This window comes from Manis javanica, chromosome 5 (genome assembly GCF_040802235.1).
Source record: "Manis javanica isolate MJ-LG chromosome 5, MJ_LKY, whole genome shotgun sequence".
Lineage (NCBI taxonomy): Eukaryota > Metazoa > Chordata > Mammalia > Pholidota > Manidae > Manis > Manis javanica.
Genome location: NC_133160.1, coordinates 20,328,589 through 20,344,903, shown reverse-complemented (window position 1 = coordinate 20,344,903; position 16,315 = coordinate 20,328,589). Strand labels below are relative to the sequence as shown.

The 16,315-nt window shown below is 38.7% G+C and overlaps 1 protein-coding gene across 2 annotated transcripts in view; it reads right to left on the bottom strand.

The window, feature by feature from the left end:
- Nucleotides 1–432: 432 nt before the first annotated feature.
- RBL1 (RB transcriptional corepressor like 1) overlaps nucleotides 433–16,315 on the bottom strand; it is a 67,228-nt gene continuing 51,345 nt past the window's right edge. The window contains exons 18-20 of one of the 2 annotated variants that reach the window (XM_037012927.2): nucleotides 6,163–6,311; nucleotides 4,773–4,937; nucleotides 433–3,272 (exon numbers count right to left, since the gene is read on the bottom strand). In XM_037012927.2, coding sequence (XP_036868822.2) covers nucleotides 3,102–3,272; nucleotides 4,773–4,937; nucleotides 6,163–6,311 — 485 coding nt within the window. In that variant the 3' untranslated portion in view covers nucleotides 433–3,101. The remainder of the gene's footprint in view (nucleotides 3,273–4,772; nucleotides 4,938–6,162; nucleotides 6,312–16,315) is intronic. The other variant, XM_037012926.2, reaches the window with a different exon arrangement.

The window sequence follows — 16,315 nt, the reverse complement described above, 5'->3', positions numbered from 1 at the left end:
ACAGTAGAAAAAGTACAGCTTTGTGCAGAATAAAGTGGCCTCTTTAGTGCACCCTCCGTAACAACTCCCGCTTACTTCTTCGCTCTCCACATTGCCCCAAAACCTCAACTGCAACCCCCGAACCCTAACACAGCCTCACTAACCCATGGGCAATTCCCAAACCTATAGTACTTTCATGCCTCTGGGCTTTTCTATAGGTTGTGCTGTCTGAATACTTACGCCCCCAGCAAAGTTACTTGTCCCTAAGGACTGAATTAACACTTAGCCTCTCCTTTAGAGTCATTTTAATTTCCCTGACACACTTGCCCAGGCAGAGTGAATCATTCATTCCCTTCTCTGTGCTAACACCATCACTCTTTTGTGTAGAATTGTATTATCATACATATCACATTGACTTGTCAATAGATTTCAGCCCTGGGCAAGTTCACTATGGATTCAATGTGACCAAAGAAATGACAGTAGAACATTCTTGGAGTGAAAGGGTTAAATTATACCCAACTTTATTTCCACGGTGGCAGGTCAATCACTAGAATCCCATCCACTCAGAGCAAGTCTGCATGCAGCAAGCCGGTCTTTGCCTCTGGGCCTCTCTACCCGCCCTGCCATCTCAGCCTCTGTCCTCGGTGCTGCTACCACTCCAAACTTGTCTCTGCTCTGCTGCAGCCTTGCAGCCATACCACTGTGTTGCCCAGAGCACTGGGCAGAGCTCTTTATATAGAGTTAATAACAACGTATTGCCCACACGTGTGCAGTGAGCTAGCCAAGCAGGGCCAGGTGAGAATCCTGGCCATAGGAATCTTCACTTTATCCACACACATATATTAATGGGCTACAGATACTGTATTTTGACAGGAACCATGCCTAGTTTATCTTTATATTCTTAGGACCTAGCAAAGCAGCAGGCGTACAGTAGGCAGCCAATATGCTTGCTGATTTAAAGTACTGCAGAGGAACAAAATAAAAACAAGCAAGAATAGTACCTTCTAAAAAAAAAATCGGATTTAATATAATCTAACCTTATGCAAATCTTAATTAGAAAAAAACTTTTGACCTGTGAGCCTCATTTGGATAAGTACACCTGAAGCACTCCTAAGAGAGAAACATGCATTTTCTTTAAGTCAGTATCGTAATGTGGTCCACATATTCATTCCAAGGGCTTGAAATAATCTTGTTTCACTATATATGTCTAAGGCATATTTTTTAACTGAGGTGAAAACCACTTTAAAAGTGTCATTTAGTAAATTCACAATGTTATACAACCTCCATCTGTATTAAGTTCCAAAATATTTCTACCGCCCTGAAAGAAAACTGTTCATCAAACAGTCAGTCCCTCCCCATTCTCATCCTACCTCCTGAAAACCACCAGGAACATTAACTTCTATGTTACACTAAGGTGTTTAAAAGATATAAAGCAGATTTTTAAGAGATACAGACTTTAGATGGCTGCACAATTGTTTCTAGTCACACAGAAAAGAGCACTAGTTTTTTCAATAATCTTAAAAACTCCCAATGTTTTATTAACCATTTTATGTACATTGATACTGTCTTAAAAACTGATTAAAAACATGTCCAGTTTCTTATATAGTCAATGTACAAAATACTCATTTATATTTTACACATTAATAATGAAGATGACAATGACACAATAGTTATAATTACATAAAAATATATACAAGGATTCAAGACAGATTTTATGTTATTTGGTTTATAATGTGTAGATACTACACAAAAAATGAGGACATAATTTTCAGAAAAGTAAAATGTGACCATCACTTTTCTTAAAATTTTAAATTAAATTCCTGACAATAGTAGTTACTAGTTTATAGCCAAATATTATACTAATTAAAATTAACCAGGGCTAGACATGGATTAAGTTAAACACTGCATTTAAATAAGGTTTACAGTTGGAAAAATACATATTTGATAATATTTTTTTCAAAATTAATTAAGAATGGCTTATCCATATCCTTCCAGGTTCTAGAAACACATTAGAAAATGTGAATATTGAACAACTGATTCTTTGGAAAGCTGCACCCCTAGTATTGGAAAACATCCTTAAGGGGCCCCAGTGCTTAAATGCTAACAGTACACTCAAAATGTACAAATGAGAAGAAAAGAGGGGGAAGTAATAAGCAGCTGTTTCACTGACATATAAAGCATGAGGTGATGTTACTGTGGTTTTTAATTCAGTTATTCTTGGGAAATCAATTAGATGATTAGAATGACTAATCTTATGACCTCAGAAATAGTATCTCTCACATTATTATGGTGTTACATCACTAATAGAAAATTCAGTTTCTTACAACTCTTACCTGTATTGTATTTTACTGGCTTGAGAAGCAGCTTTCTATCTTGAGACTCACATGACAAACAGAATCAATCATGGATAATTAAATTAATGGTTCAGAAAATAAATTGATGGTAATTTGAAAAAGGAGCAAGTATTCTTTTTAACAGATTGTGATACCAGGCTGAGTGCTTAAGGCTGGAGGGAAAGAAATGGGGTTGGGTAGTGCATGAGCTCAGGAACTAATCTTCTTATGGTCAACCAGAGGAAGGGCACAAGACAGGGTCTGGGCAACCCAGAATGGTAGAGTGACACTGGATGTGGAGTTGCCATGGTGGGGCAGAGACAGGCTGGCACGTCATCTTCTAGCCCAGGTGCTAAGGGAACCAACCCCTACTCAATATTAAATTAAGGAAGCAAATATATCAAAGCACACTTACTAAAAATAGATTATTAACCCTCTATTACAAAGCACTGGAGACACTGCACTATTTTACAAAGTGAGCTAAAAAATTATGAGGTTTCACCTTACTTCATCTTAAAAACTAACCCAAGGAACAAACATTAAAAAAATGCTATGACTATTAAAGTGTTTAAAAGGCACTTAAAACATTCCTTTCTAATCCAACTCAAAACATATCTCTGTCAACTACATTTTGGATAAATGTGGGGGAAAAAAGCACATAATTTTGGTGCAATTTTTCTTAACACTCAGTGATAATATCCTTTATAGGGCTGAAAGTTTTGAAGGACAGAGCCCCAGGTTTCTGCAAAACAAACTGAAAGTGCTTTTATCATAGAAACAGGAAGGACACTAATGATTTGCTCTTTCACTGACAACATCCTGTAGTCGTTTAAGTAAAACATCATCATTTTCTTGACAGAGGCGTTTGGCAGGTGATTCTGCATCACCATCGATGGCTATTGCTCGCTTCTTGGTTCTCTGTTCACCTTGCCTTATCATGTTGTTGATATCTTTTAAACTCTGTGCAAAAACAGGACATGTGTGAGTAAAAGGGGAAATAGCTGCAAAGAAGTAAGCTAATTGCTTTTTTCCTGTTATCCTCTATACAAAGTTAAACACTGAGGTAGAGATTATTTTTTGAATCTCGACCAACCTAATGAGTGTGATTACAACTAATCTTTGTAGATTTTTAAAAGTTGGATTTACATCACAGCAGTAATTGTCAAAGTGTGGACACCAGACCAGAAGCAGCAGAAGCATATAGGAACTTACTAGGAAGGCAAATTCTCAAGCCTCACGTTATACCTACTGAATCACACAGACTAGATGTTAGCGCCCAGTAATCTGTGTTATCAAGCCCTCGAGGTAATTCTGATTCCCTAAAGTTTGAGATCCTCCTCCAAAAGTAATGCTTTTCAAACTTTAATGTGCTTACGAATCATTTGGGGATCTTGTGAAAATGCAGATGCAGAATCTACAGGGCTGCTGTGAGGCCTGAGCTCTGCATTTCTAACATGCTGCCAGGAAATACTGATGTTGCTGTGTGTAAACCACACTCTGGAGCAGCAAGGCCTTTAGAGAAGTGGTTCCTGAAAGCTGTGCATCATAATTGTCTAGGGAGCTTGCCTGCTGAGCTTTGTGATTCTGTAGGTCTATGGAACAGGTAACTGTGTTCAACAAGCTCCCCAGGTGATTCTGCCTGATGGTTTTGAGATCACTGCCTTCAACAGGAGTCAACTGGTTCCATCTTTCATTTCATGCAAGAATCTCTCCTAAATATCCTTAAAGAAAATCAACTTCTGTGAAGAGAAAATGCAAGTCTGGGAGGTACTGTATCTCAGTCAACTTTGCTTAGTAGGAACTTAAAGATGTTTGTGGAACTGAATGAGAAATTGCTGAGTTAAGGATCTGCCACTGCATTTGGGCTGCATTACAATCCTTCCAACTACAATTTCTTCCAGTTGGTAGTGATTCTGGCTCCTGAAGACACAGTGAATATATTTGTTTGATAGCCCTTGAAACATCTGAAAATAGCAATCATGCCCCTGTCACATCGTCATCACTGTACAGGAATAAAGATGGAGATAACCACAGAACTGTCTGTACAAACTAGAGAAGGCCTCTGTTTTCAGACTTTTCCCTATCCTGGTTACCATCCACCATGAACTTTTACTTCCAAGGCCTTTCTTTAAACTTAATGTTTCCCATGTCTGATCACTTGCAGGTGTGGCCTTACTGGTTCCTTTTCAACAATATTGCTTTAAGATCATGCTTGAGCACAGACACACTGGGCTTTTATAGTGAACTCCCCCAAAACTACATCAATAGTAATGGATTAAACTACCTCAGCTGAATATATTGCTCTTGCTCACAGCAAACTTGCTACAGTATTAGCTCATATTCATTAATAGTAACTTTGCAAAAAAAGAGCAAGATTAAAGATTACTAATTGGTAACTGAAATCCAATTTTTAACATACATATATAAGTTGTTTTGGAGTAAACTTTGTGTGTACCTTACCTTGGAAGGGCTGCCGTTGAACTTATATAGCAGAGCACTTTGTGGTATAAGTCCCGCCCCATTCTTGTGTGGGGAAACATAAATAGAGTGCTGCTGGGAAATGCGGCGTGGTGAGCCTGGCTGTTGTTTAATATGTGGAAAAGGAGAAAGTGGTGGAGCTTCCATCTGAAATAAACCAAAGTAAGTTTTTTTAAGATGAAAGTTTTTCTTTCTTTTTTTGGAATTTTGGAATTCCACCATATTTTTATTCTTATTGGCATCTCCTACTGAGAATTCTGTTTTGTTGTAAGGGTTTATTTATGGCTCAAAAAAGCAAAGAAATGGCTCATTACCCCTCATTTCAATAATTACTAACAGAGAATCTAAAAATTTACTCCTCTGATCTTTCAGGAAATCCTGAAGAATTCTGGGCAAGACACCAGAAGTGGTGAGACAGAGAAGCATAGGAGCCTCGTTTTCAGGCTCAGAAAGCAGGGGCAAAAGGTAGTCAATGTGCAAACACTTGCAGTGAGAAGCTCTTTACACACAGACACATTTCTACAACCAAAGTGGTAGCAGAGAGAATAAAAGAGAGGCAGAGTATTCTGTGAGCCAGCAGGTTAAGCCCAACATGGAACAAATCTGTTAGCAAAATGGTTAAGATTTTATATTGAACTACAAAAGATTTAGTAATAAAGTCAGGTGAGCAGACTGCACTTTCCTTTAATATTCTGTACAATGTTCCAAGAATAAATGGAGATAGCTCCTTAATATTTCATTTATCATCTTTACTTCAAGCTAGCAAAATTAGCTCCTATTGGCAGATGACAGAGACATTTATAGTATACAGCACATGATGGGGAAGGTGGAACTGATGGAGTAAAATGAGCAGTCACGGTCTCTGAGGATAGTCACAGACCATATTTCTTCAAAGGCCAGAAATGTAGAGACATACAGACACACATACATGGATACGGGCCAGGTGCAGCTTCTACTAGACTAGGTTCCTCTTTCATATAACTAAAGTCTGATCTCCTGGGAACCAACTTTAGGACATATACTGGTAATACTTTCACAGACAGGCCTGCTGGTACTGCCAAATCTAGGGTTTGCTTCTATTAATGATTCAGGCCTATATACTTCATTTTCTCTTTATCTTGAAAAAGACGTTTATCTCATAAATAGTAGAAATAAAAAACAAGAGAAAAGCTACCAGAATTGTTTTCCTTTTTCCATGTTCCTCCTGTCTCTGTTGTATCACAGCCTTAATTACTGATCAATTACTAGTATAGTTTCTCCTATATAATGCATCAGGGAGGCTTTAACTCTGAAACACTTACCTAGCAAAATAAATTTGTAATAGTCCAACTATGACTATATATATTAATAAAGTAGAAAATATAAAACATACCATGTGGTCCTGATTTGATAAGTCATATTTCAGTGCAAATGACTTCACTCTTCCTACATATATTGTATTGTAAAATTTGATAAGATCACATCTTTCCTCTTTCACTGGGCCACTGGAACAGTCAGGTGTTTTTGTGACATCTTCCAAGTCTGTTAAAAAAATTCAGTGGTATAATAGATGTACTTTAAGATACAAGTTGGTGATTTGAATTACAACTCTATAATGTTAAAAAATCAAGTAAACACAAATATGTATGTAAAGCAATTAATATTTTCAGAAACAGAAATCCATCTATATTATATATAAATGAAGTTGGAACCTTGAGAAACGCAAATGTATAAACTTAATGTGGTACTCTCTACATACCACTTTGGCAAGAATGTTTTCATAACCATACCTTTTGAGCTCTCTGTTACTGATGGCCCTTAGAGAGGCACTAGTCCTAGGTTGCGGTTTAGCTAAAATGAGCTCCAGAGTATGGGTGGCAGTGGCAAGCCTTGAGCTTCAGATAATCAAAGGGCCTGCAGGTATTCATACTGGCTTTTTGAGAAGGTGGAAAGACTCTTATGAGGTAAAGCATATCCTCATGGGTTAAGGAAGAGGCAAGATGAATTGCCTGTGTTTATTTTTCTACAAATACATGGCAGATGACAGATGTTGAAAGAGCCTTATTTAACCATGCACAACAGGAAACTTATTTCTCAGTTTGTAACTAGTGTTATAGCATTACATATATATAAATTGGTATATAAACTAGTATTACTATCTACTTATACATTCAGTAATCATCTGATTACAGGAGCTAAGAAAACCACTGGCAATTAAAATGAATTCAGCATATAAAAAAAGTTTTCATTCTCAATATGTTGACCCACAAACACTGAGAACATGGGTAGATGCATGCTTCTACCTTAGGAAAACCAGAAAACTCAAACATGGGCCAAGCAGCCCCAGAGAATCATAGGGATCTCAGACTCAATTTGGATGCCTTTTCTACTCTTGCTATTTTTGAAGGATCTTAATAGAGGGGAAAAAGCTACGCAAATAAGTTGACAAAATATAGCATATTATCTCTTCCTCTTGGAAATTTATAATATATGTTAGTATATTAGAGGCTCTGAAGTAGTTGGAAAAAAACACATGGTCACTTTAATTTCATACTTCACTCAAATTTTTCATGTATAGTCCCTCTTTCCCCTAAGACTACTATCCTGGGGAACACTGTTTCAAGGCATACTGACTTGGTAAGAGTTGTTGGAGGTTATTCTTATTATGTGGATCAATTAAAATTATTGAATGTCTTCCTTGAATTAGCAATTTCTGGAGGCAGAGCCTATAGTCTTTATATTTGTGTCATTCCAATTCCAGCTATTAATATTTACATAAGATAAGGAGCTATACTTAGTTTGAACAAACTAAACATGAAATTCTCTAGGACCCTGGATTCTAATGAAACGATTTTATTTAGCTATGTTTTTCTCATTTCAAAATAATGGACAAGATGTCAGTTATCCTTTATGTAGGAGAAAGATCTCTACCCCATACCCTCACCCCTTTAAGGACTCTAACACTCTGAGATTGAAGTCTCAGTAGGCCTGGTGACTATCTTACACATATACACGATACACAGATCGATTTTATGAAAGACTGGGAGAGTCTGGTGGTATAATTGTTACAAATCTGTTTTCTCCCCCGAGGGTAGGAGGGACCTCTGAATATATAATTTTAGGCACAAGGTACATATACATTTGATATATATATTTGTGAAATGAACCAGTGAACTATTATGGTTTCATAATTTTCCCTACTGCTCCCACAAATAAGAGGAATGTCCTTTTTGGATTATCGTATAAACTGTCAAGCAATTAAAATGTGGTTTTATATAAATTACCAGTGAATGAGATAAAACTTTTAAGAGAATGGAGATATCTGCTGAGTTCCAGAGAGAAATGCTGATTTTTTAGCCTGGACTGTTGTTGGCTTCAGAAATTCCAAGGTTCTAAAGTGAGCATAGGAAGGAAGAAGGCAAATTATCCCAGGGTTACAGGTGGCTAACTACTGCAACCATAATATACAGTTAGTTTTATATTCCAGGACAATACATCTGTTTCCAAGGGAAAGATGTTGAGGGAACAGTGGTATCATTTCTCAGGGGAACTGCTTTCAGAGGCTGGGCACACCCAAACTGTTACCCTCAGAGGAGCTGTTTAAATGATGCTGGTTTCTTTGCACACACTGTCATTAGTCTTCAGATGGAGAAGCATATATTTTTATTCTTACCCTTAAAAATGGAGGAAGTAAAGAAGCAAAATTATTTTAAGATGAAAGTAACAAGATCAGAATTTATTTATAAATCAAAAGCTCAGGGTGAGATATGGTGGGCTTGACCAGCATAGCAGCATTTGGCATTCGTTTTCTATTTCTCCTACTACTCACTCATCCTTTTCGCTCCTCACAATCACAGCATGCAGTAAGTAAGACTGGCTTTATGACTGAGAAGACAATGCTATTTAGCTCTAGTTATGTAAAAGCTACTGACCACAGACCAATTTAAAACTTTTAACCATTTCAGTGATATTTTGGTAGTTTTTTGTGAGCTCTAGAAGGTACCAATATAATCTAAAAATCAGGAGAAATGTACTCTATATTTCGTTGTCTTCTGGTGACTATAAAATGGGTATAATGTAAAATAAAGTCACCTGATTACTAATTCGTGAACAATTTTACATCTCATATGTACAGAATTTTTGTTCCTTGAGAGAATTTGCTTTAACTGTTTTCCTTTTTTGTACATGTGTGAACTAGTCTTCAACATTTAAAGAATTTTAAGTAAGGAATATGGGATTAGACAAATTAGCATTTTTAAAAAATGAAAAAAAAAAAAGACATGTAAAGAGCCAAACTTAATTAAAATCATTTTACATTGCTTATATACAAAACAATAAATAATAGCTACTATTTACTGAGGCCTTATAATGAACAGACCTTGTGTTAAACACTACCCCCACCCAACTCTCTTTAACTGTTAAAACAAGCCTCTGAGGAAGAACTGTAAGTTTTCAATTTACTATAATACAGTTAAGTACCATGTCTGTGTTACTTAGATTAATGATTGGGGTCTCTCAAGTGTTTTAATCAAGAATGCCAGCCTGGATGGGTTCTTTGAGAAAAACAAAACAGATAAACTCCTAGCCAGACTTATCAAGAAAAAACAGAATGTACACATATAAACAAAATCAGAAAGAAAGGAATAATCACAACAGATACCATAGAAATACAAAGAATTATTAGATAATACTATGAAAAATTATATGCCAATATATTGGACAACCTAGAAGAAATGGACAACTTTCTAGATAAATACAACCTTCTGAGACTGACTCAGGAAGAAACAGAAAATCTGAACAGACCAATGACCAGCAATGAAATTGAACTAGTAATCAACAAACTCTCAAAAAAAAACAAAAAACAAAACTAGACCCAGATGGCTTCACAGCTGAATTCTACTAAACATTTAAAGAAGAGCTTATATCTCTCCTTCCTAAAGGATTCCAAAAAGTAGGAGGGAATACTTCCAAGCTCATTGTACATTGCCAGCATCACTCTAATAATACCAAGACCAGACAAAGACACCACAAAAAAAGAAAATCCCTGATGAATACAGATGCAAAAATCCTCAACAAAATAATAGCAAACCAAATTAAAAATTACATCAAAAAGATCATCCATCATGACCAAGCAGGATCTATTCCAGGGATGCAAAGATGGTAAAATATTCATAAATCAATCAGTAATATACACCACATTAAAAAACAAAGGATAAAAACCACACGATCATCTCAATAGATGCTGAAGAGGCATTTGACAAAGTTCACATCCATTCATGATAAAAACTCAACAAAATGCATATAGAGGGCAAGTACCTCAACATAATAAAGACCAGATGGGACAAACCCATAGCAAACATCAGACTTAACAGCGAAAAGCTGACAGCTTTTCCTCTAAGATCAGGAACAAGACAAGGATGCCCATTTTCATCAGTTTTATTCAACACAGTACTGGAGGTCCTAGCCATCGCAATCAGACAACACAAAAGAAAAAAGGCATCCAAATTGGTAAGAAAGAAATTAAACTGGAAGAAGTCACTATCAGTACATGACATACTATGCATCGAAAGCTCTAAAGAATCCACCAAAAAACTATTAGAACTAATAACTGAATTCAGCAAAGTGGCAGTATACAAAATTAATACACAGAAATCTGTTACATTCCTACATACTAAACAATGAACTAGCAGAAAGAGAAATCAGGAAAACTATATTTACAATTGCATCAAAAAGAATAAAATACCTAGGAATAAACCTAACCAAGGAAGTGAAAGACCTGTACTTTCAAAACTGTAAGACACTCATGAGAGAAATTAAAGTAGACACGAAAAAATGGAAATCTACCCTGTGTTCATGGATAGGAAGATTCAATACTGTCAAAATGGCCAACCTGCCCAAAGCAATCTACAGAGTCAGTGCAATCCCTATCAAAATACCAAGAGCATTCTTCAATGAACTAGAACAAATAGTTCTAAAATTCATATGGAACCACAAAAGACCCCCAATAGCCAAAGCAATCCTGAGAAAGAACAAGAAACCTGGGGGGATTACGTTCCCTGACTTCAAGCTCTACTACAAAGCCACAGTAATCAAAGCAGTTTGATACTGGCACAGGAACAGACCCATAGATCAACAGAACAGAACAGAGAGCCCAGATACAAACCCATACATATATGGTCAATTAATATATGATAAAGAAGCCATGGATATACAATGGGGAAACAACAGCCTCTTCAACAATTGGTGTTGGCAAAACTGGACAGCTACCTTTAAGAGAATGAAACTGAATTACTGTCTAACTCCATACACAAAAGTAAACTCCAAATGGATCAAAGACCTGAATGTAAGTCATGCAACCATAAAACTCTTAGAAGAAAACATGGGCAAAAATCTCTTGAATATAAGCATGAGCAACTTTTTCCTGGACACATCTCCTTGGGCAAAGGAAACAAAATAAAAAAAGAACAAGTGGGGCTACATAAGCCTAGAAGCTTTTGTACAACAAAGAACATTGTCAGAACAAAAAGACATCCTACAATATGAGAAAATATATTCATAAATGACTCATCTGATAAGGGGTTAACACCCAAAATACATAGAGAACTCATATGTCTCAGCACCCAAAAAAACAAATAACTCGATCAAAAAATAGGCAGAGGACCTGAACAGACACTTCTCCAAAGAAGAAATACAAATGGCCAACAAGCAAATGAAAAGATGCTCCACATTGGTAATCACCAGGGAAATGCAAATTAAAACCATAATGAGATATCACCTCACACCAGTTAGGATGGCCAACATCCAAAAGAGAAGGAACAACAAATGCTGGCAAGGATGTGGAGAAATTGGAACCCTCCTACACTGTTGGTAGGCCTGCAAATTGGTGTAACCACTGTGGAAAGCAATATGGAGGTTCCTCAAAAAACTAAAAATAGAAATACCATTCAATCCAGTAATTCTACTTCTAGGAATTTACCTGAAGAAAACTAAATCCCTGTTTTGAAAAGATATATGCACCCCTATGTTTATCACTGCACTATTTGCAACAGCCCAGATATGGAAGCAACCTAAGTGTTCATCAATAGATAAATGGATAAAGAAGATGTGGTATATATACACAATGGAATATTATTCAGCCATAAAAAGAAAAGAAATTCTGCTATTTGCAATAACATTTGTGGATCTAGAGGGCTCAGAGAAATAAGCCAGGCAGAGAAAGACAAATATCATATGATTTCATATATTTGTGGAATATAAAAACAAACCAAAACAGAAGGAACAAAATGGCAGTAGACTCAGAGGCACTGAGAAGGGACTAATGGTTACCAAGTGGGAGGGGTTGGGGTAGGTAGCAGGGGAGGATAAAGGGGTGCAATAATTTGTAATCACAATATAAGCTGGTCATGGGGACAGTAGTACATCATGGAGAATATAGTCAATGATTCTGTAACATCTTTCTATGTTGATAGAGAGTAACCATACCAGAGGGGATGACATTTTGATAATGTGGGTAACTGCTGAACCACTGTGTTGTACATTTGCAAACAACATAAGACTGTTGGCAATCTTCAATAAAAAACAAAAAGAATGCCAGCTTGGTGAGATGTCTGCTAATATGATAATGAAAATACATGGTCCATGACTGAATTGATGTTTTAATCAGGAAGCTCATTCTTTACAGGTGGCTACTATAAGGATTTCTGTTAGGCATAAATCTCAATCAGTGACCACTGAATTGTTAATTAACATACTCAACATCAGAAATGGGTTTTTACTGATCAAACAGTGACCAGTGATTAAGTATACCCAATGTTAAAAATGGGGATATTAGAAGTATCTAAATAAATTGATTAAAATATGTGAGGCATTATTCACAATACCATGAAAGTGATGAGGGATCTGGGGAGGTCTGCAGGGCTTTCCTGTTACAGATGATGCCCAGCCCTGAACTCTGATGACTGCATGTTGTTGGCTTGATCCTGGCTTTAAGGCTAGCAGAATCTTTCATCTGGAATCTTGGCACCTGCCTCAAGTGAACCTTTTATGTGAAGTGGTAGTTGGACAACTGAGACTTTGAGCTAATGTACTGGATGCACAAACTGTGAGTGCTTTTTAAATAGTATTTTATACTTAGTTGTGAATTTTACAGAACCAGAACTGTTCTTATCAACGTAGTGTTCCTTGGTGTGTCCAAGTCTAGGTCATAGCATCTAGCCATAGCTTCATAAGTGGAACTTACCTTATCTGAACATAGACTTGCCTGACTATCGTCCTTTGTAATGTTTTCCCTTTTTTGGTGCCATAATTCCTGAGTCTGTTATCACTGGATACTCTCCCTGCTTTGTGAGGGAGCTCACCACCACTGGCTAGGATCTTAAAAAAAAAAAAGCTCGGGGGCGGAGCCAGGATGGCGGCGTGAGTAGAACAGTGGAAATCTCCTCCCAAAAACACATAGAGCTATGAAAATATAACAAAGAAAAATCTTCCTAAAATAGAGACCACAGGACACAGGACAACATCCAGACCACATCCACACCTGCAAGAACCCAGCGCCTTGCGAAGGGGGTAAGATACAAGCCCCGGCCCGGCGGGACCCGAGCGCCCCTCCCCCCGGCTCCCGGCGGGTGGAGAGAAACCGGAGCGGTTTTTTTTTTTTTGGCGAGCGCTTTTTGGAAGCCTTAGAGGGACGGGCCCCCGTTGCTGGGGAGGCAGGGTGGCGGGACCGGGAGCAGGTGCCTGGGAACGGCACCGGAGGACAAAGAATATCCCGCGTTTCTCCCTGCGGGACCGGCGGGCAGGTGCCTGAGACTGGTGCCTGAGGACGGAGGAGGTTGCGCGTTTTTCCCCCTTTTTTTTTTTCTCTTTTTGGCGAGCGCTTTTTGGAAGCCTTGAAGGGACGGGGACCCCAGTGCTAGGGAGGCAGGGTGGCGGGACTGGTGAGCGGGTGCCTGGGACCGGCGCCTGAGGACAAAGAATATCCCACGTTTTTCCCTGTGGGACAGGTGGGTGGGTGCCTGAGACCGGCACCTGAGGACGGAAGAAATCGCGCGTTTTTCCCCTTTTTTTCTCTCTTTTTGGCGAGTGCTTTTTGGAAGCCTTGAAGGGACAGGGACCCCGGTGCTAGGGAGGCAGGGCGGCGGGACTGGTGAGCGGGTGCCTGGGACCAGTGCCTGAGGACAAAGAATATCGAGCGTTCCTTCCCTGCGGGACCGGTGGGTGGGTGCTTTTTGGAAGCCTTGAAAGGACAGGGACCCTGGTGCTAGGGAGACAGGGCAGCAGGACCAGTGAGCGGGTGCCTAGGACTGGCACCTGAGGATAAAAAAAAAAAAAAAAAAAAAAAATCGCTTGTTTTTTCCTTTTTTTTTTTTTTTTCTCTTTCTTTCTGTTCCCTCTCTCATTGTTGCTGTTGTTGTTTTGGTTTGGAGAGTGCTTTTTGGAAGTCTTAAAGGGGCAGGACAGGTCACTTAGACCAGAGGCAGGGAATCTGGGGATCTCTGGGCACTCTAACCCCCTGGGCAGCAGGGAGCACAGAGGCCCCTTACGGAGATAAATAGCCTCCTGGCCGCTCCCTCTCCAACGGGGCTCCACCATTTTGGAGGAACAGCCCCAGCCAGGCCAAGCCCACAGCAACAGCGGAGATAAACCCCAAAGCAACTGGGCAGGAAGCAGAAGCCCTGTATGCGCACAGCTGCCCAGCACAAGCAACTAGAGGTCGCTATTCTCCCAGGAAAAGGCTACAAACCAACAAGAAGGGAAGCTCTTCCAGCGGTCACTTGTACCAGCTCTGCAAACTATCTCTATCACCATGAAAAGGCAAAACTACAGGCAGACAAAGATCACAGAGACAACACCTGAGAAGGAGACAGACCTAACTAGTCCTCCTGAAAAAGAATTCAAAATAAAAATCATGAACATGCTGACAGAGATGCAGAAAAAAATGCAAGAGCAATGGGATGAGATGCAGAGAAAAATGCAAGAGCAGTGGGATGAGATGCAGAGAAAAATGCAAGAGCAGTGGGATGAAGTCCGGAAGGAGATCACAGATGTCAGGAAAGAGATCACAGAAGTGAAACAATCCCTGGAAGGATTTATAAGCAGAATGGATAAGATGCAAGAGGCCATTGAAGGAATAGAAGCCAGAAAACAGGAACGTATAGAAGCTGACATAGAGAGAGATAAAAGGATCTCCAGGAATGAAACAACACTAAGAGAACTATGTGACCAATACAAAAGGAAAAACATTCGTATTATAGGGATACCAGAAGAGGAAGAAAGAGGAAAAGGGATAGAAAGTGTCTTTGAAGAAATAATTGCTGAAAACTTCCCCAAACTGAGGGAGGAAATAATCGAACAGACCATGGAATTACACAGAACCCCCAACAGAAAGGATCCAAGGAAGACAACACCAAGACACATAGTAATTAAAATGGCAAGGATCAAGGACAAGGAAAGAGTTTTAAAGGCAGCTAGAGAGAAAAAGGTCACCTATAAAGGAAAACCAATCAGGCTAACATCAGACTTCTCAACAGAAACCCTACAGGCCAGAAGAGAATGGCATGATATACTTAATGCAATGAAACAGAAGGGCCTTGAACCAAGGATACTGTATCCAGCACGACTATCATTTAAATATGATGGTGGGATCAAACAATTCCCAGACAAGCAAAAGCTGAGGGAATTTGCTTCCCACAAACCACCTCTACAGGGCATCCTACAGGGACTGCTCTAGATGGGAGCACCCCTAAAAAGAGCACAGAACAAAACACACAACATATGAAGAATGGAGGAGGAGGAATAAGAAGGGAGAGAAGAAAAGAATCTCCAGACAGTGTATATAACAGCTCAATAAGCGAGCTAAGTTAGGCAGTAAGATACTAAAGAAGCTAACCTTGAACCTTTGGTAACCACGAATCTAAAGCCTGAAATGGCAATAAGTACATATCTCTCAATAGTCACCCTAAATGTAAATGGACTTAATGCACCAATCAAAAGACATAGAGTAATAGAATGGATAAAAAAGCAAGACCCATCTATATGCTGCTTACAAGAAACTCACCTTAAACCCAAAGATAAGCATAGACTAAAAGTCAAGGGATGGAAAAACATATTTCAGGCAAACAACAGTGAGAAGAAAGCAGGGGTTGCAGTACTAATATCAGACAAAATAGACTTCAAAACAAAGAAAGTAACAAGAGATAAAGAAGGCCACTACATAATGATAAAGAGCTCAGTCCAACAAGAGGATATAACCATTCTAAATATATATGCACCCAATACAGGAGCACCAGCATATGTGGAGCAAATACTAACAGAACTAAAGAGGGAAATAGACTGCAATGCATTCATTGTAGGAGACTTCAACACACCACTCACCCCAAAGGATAGATCCACCGGGCAGAAAATAAGTAAAGACACACAGGCACTGAACAACACACTAGAACAGATGGACCTAATAGAAATCTACAGAACTCTACATCCAAAAGCAACAAGATATACATTCTTCTCAAGTGCACATGGAACATTCTCCAGAATAGACCACATACTAG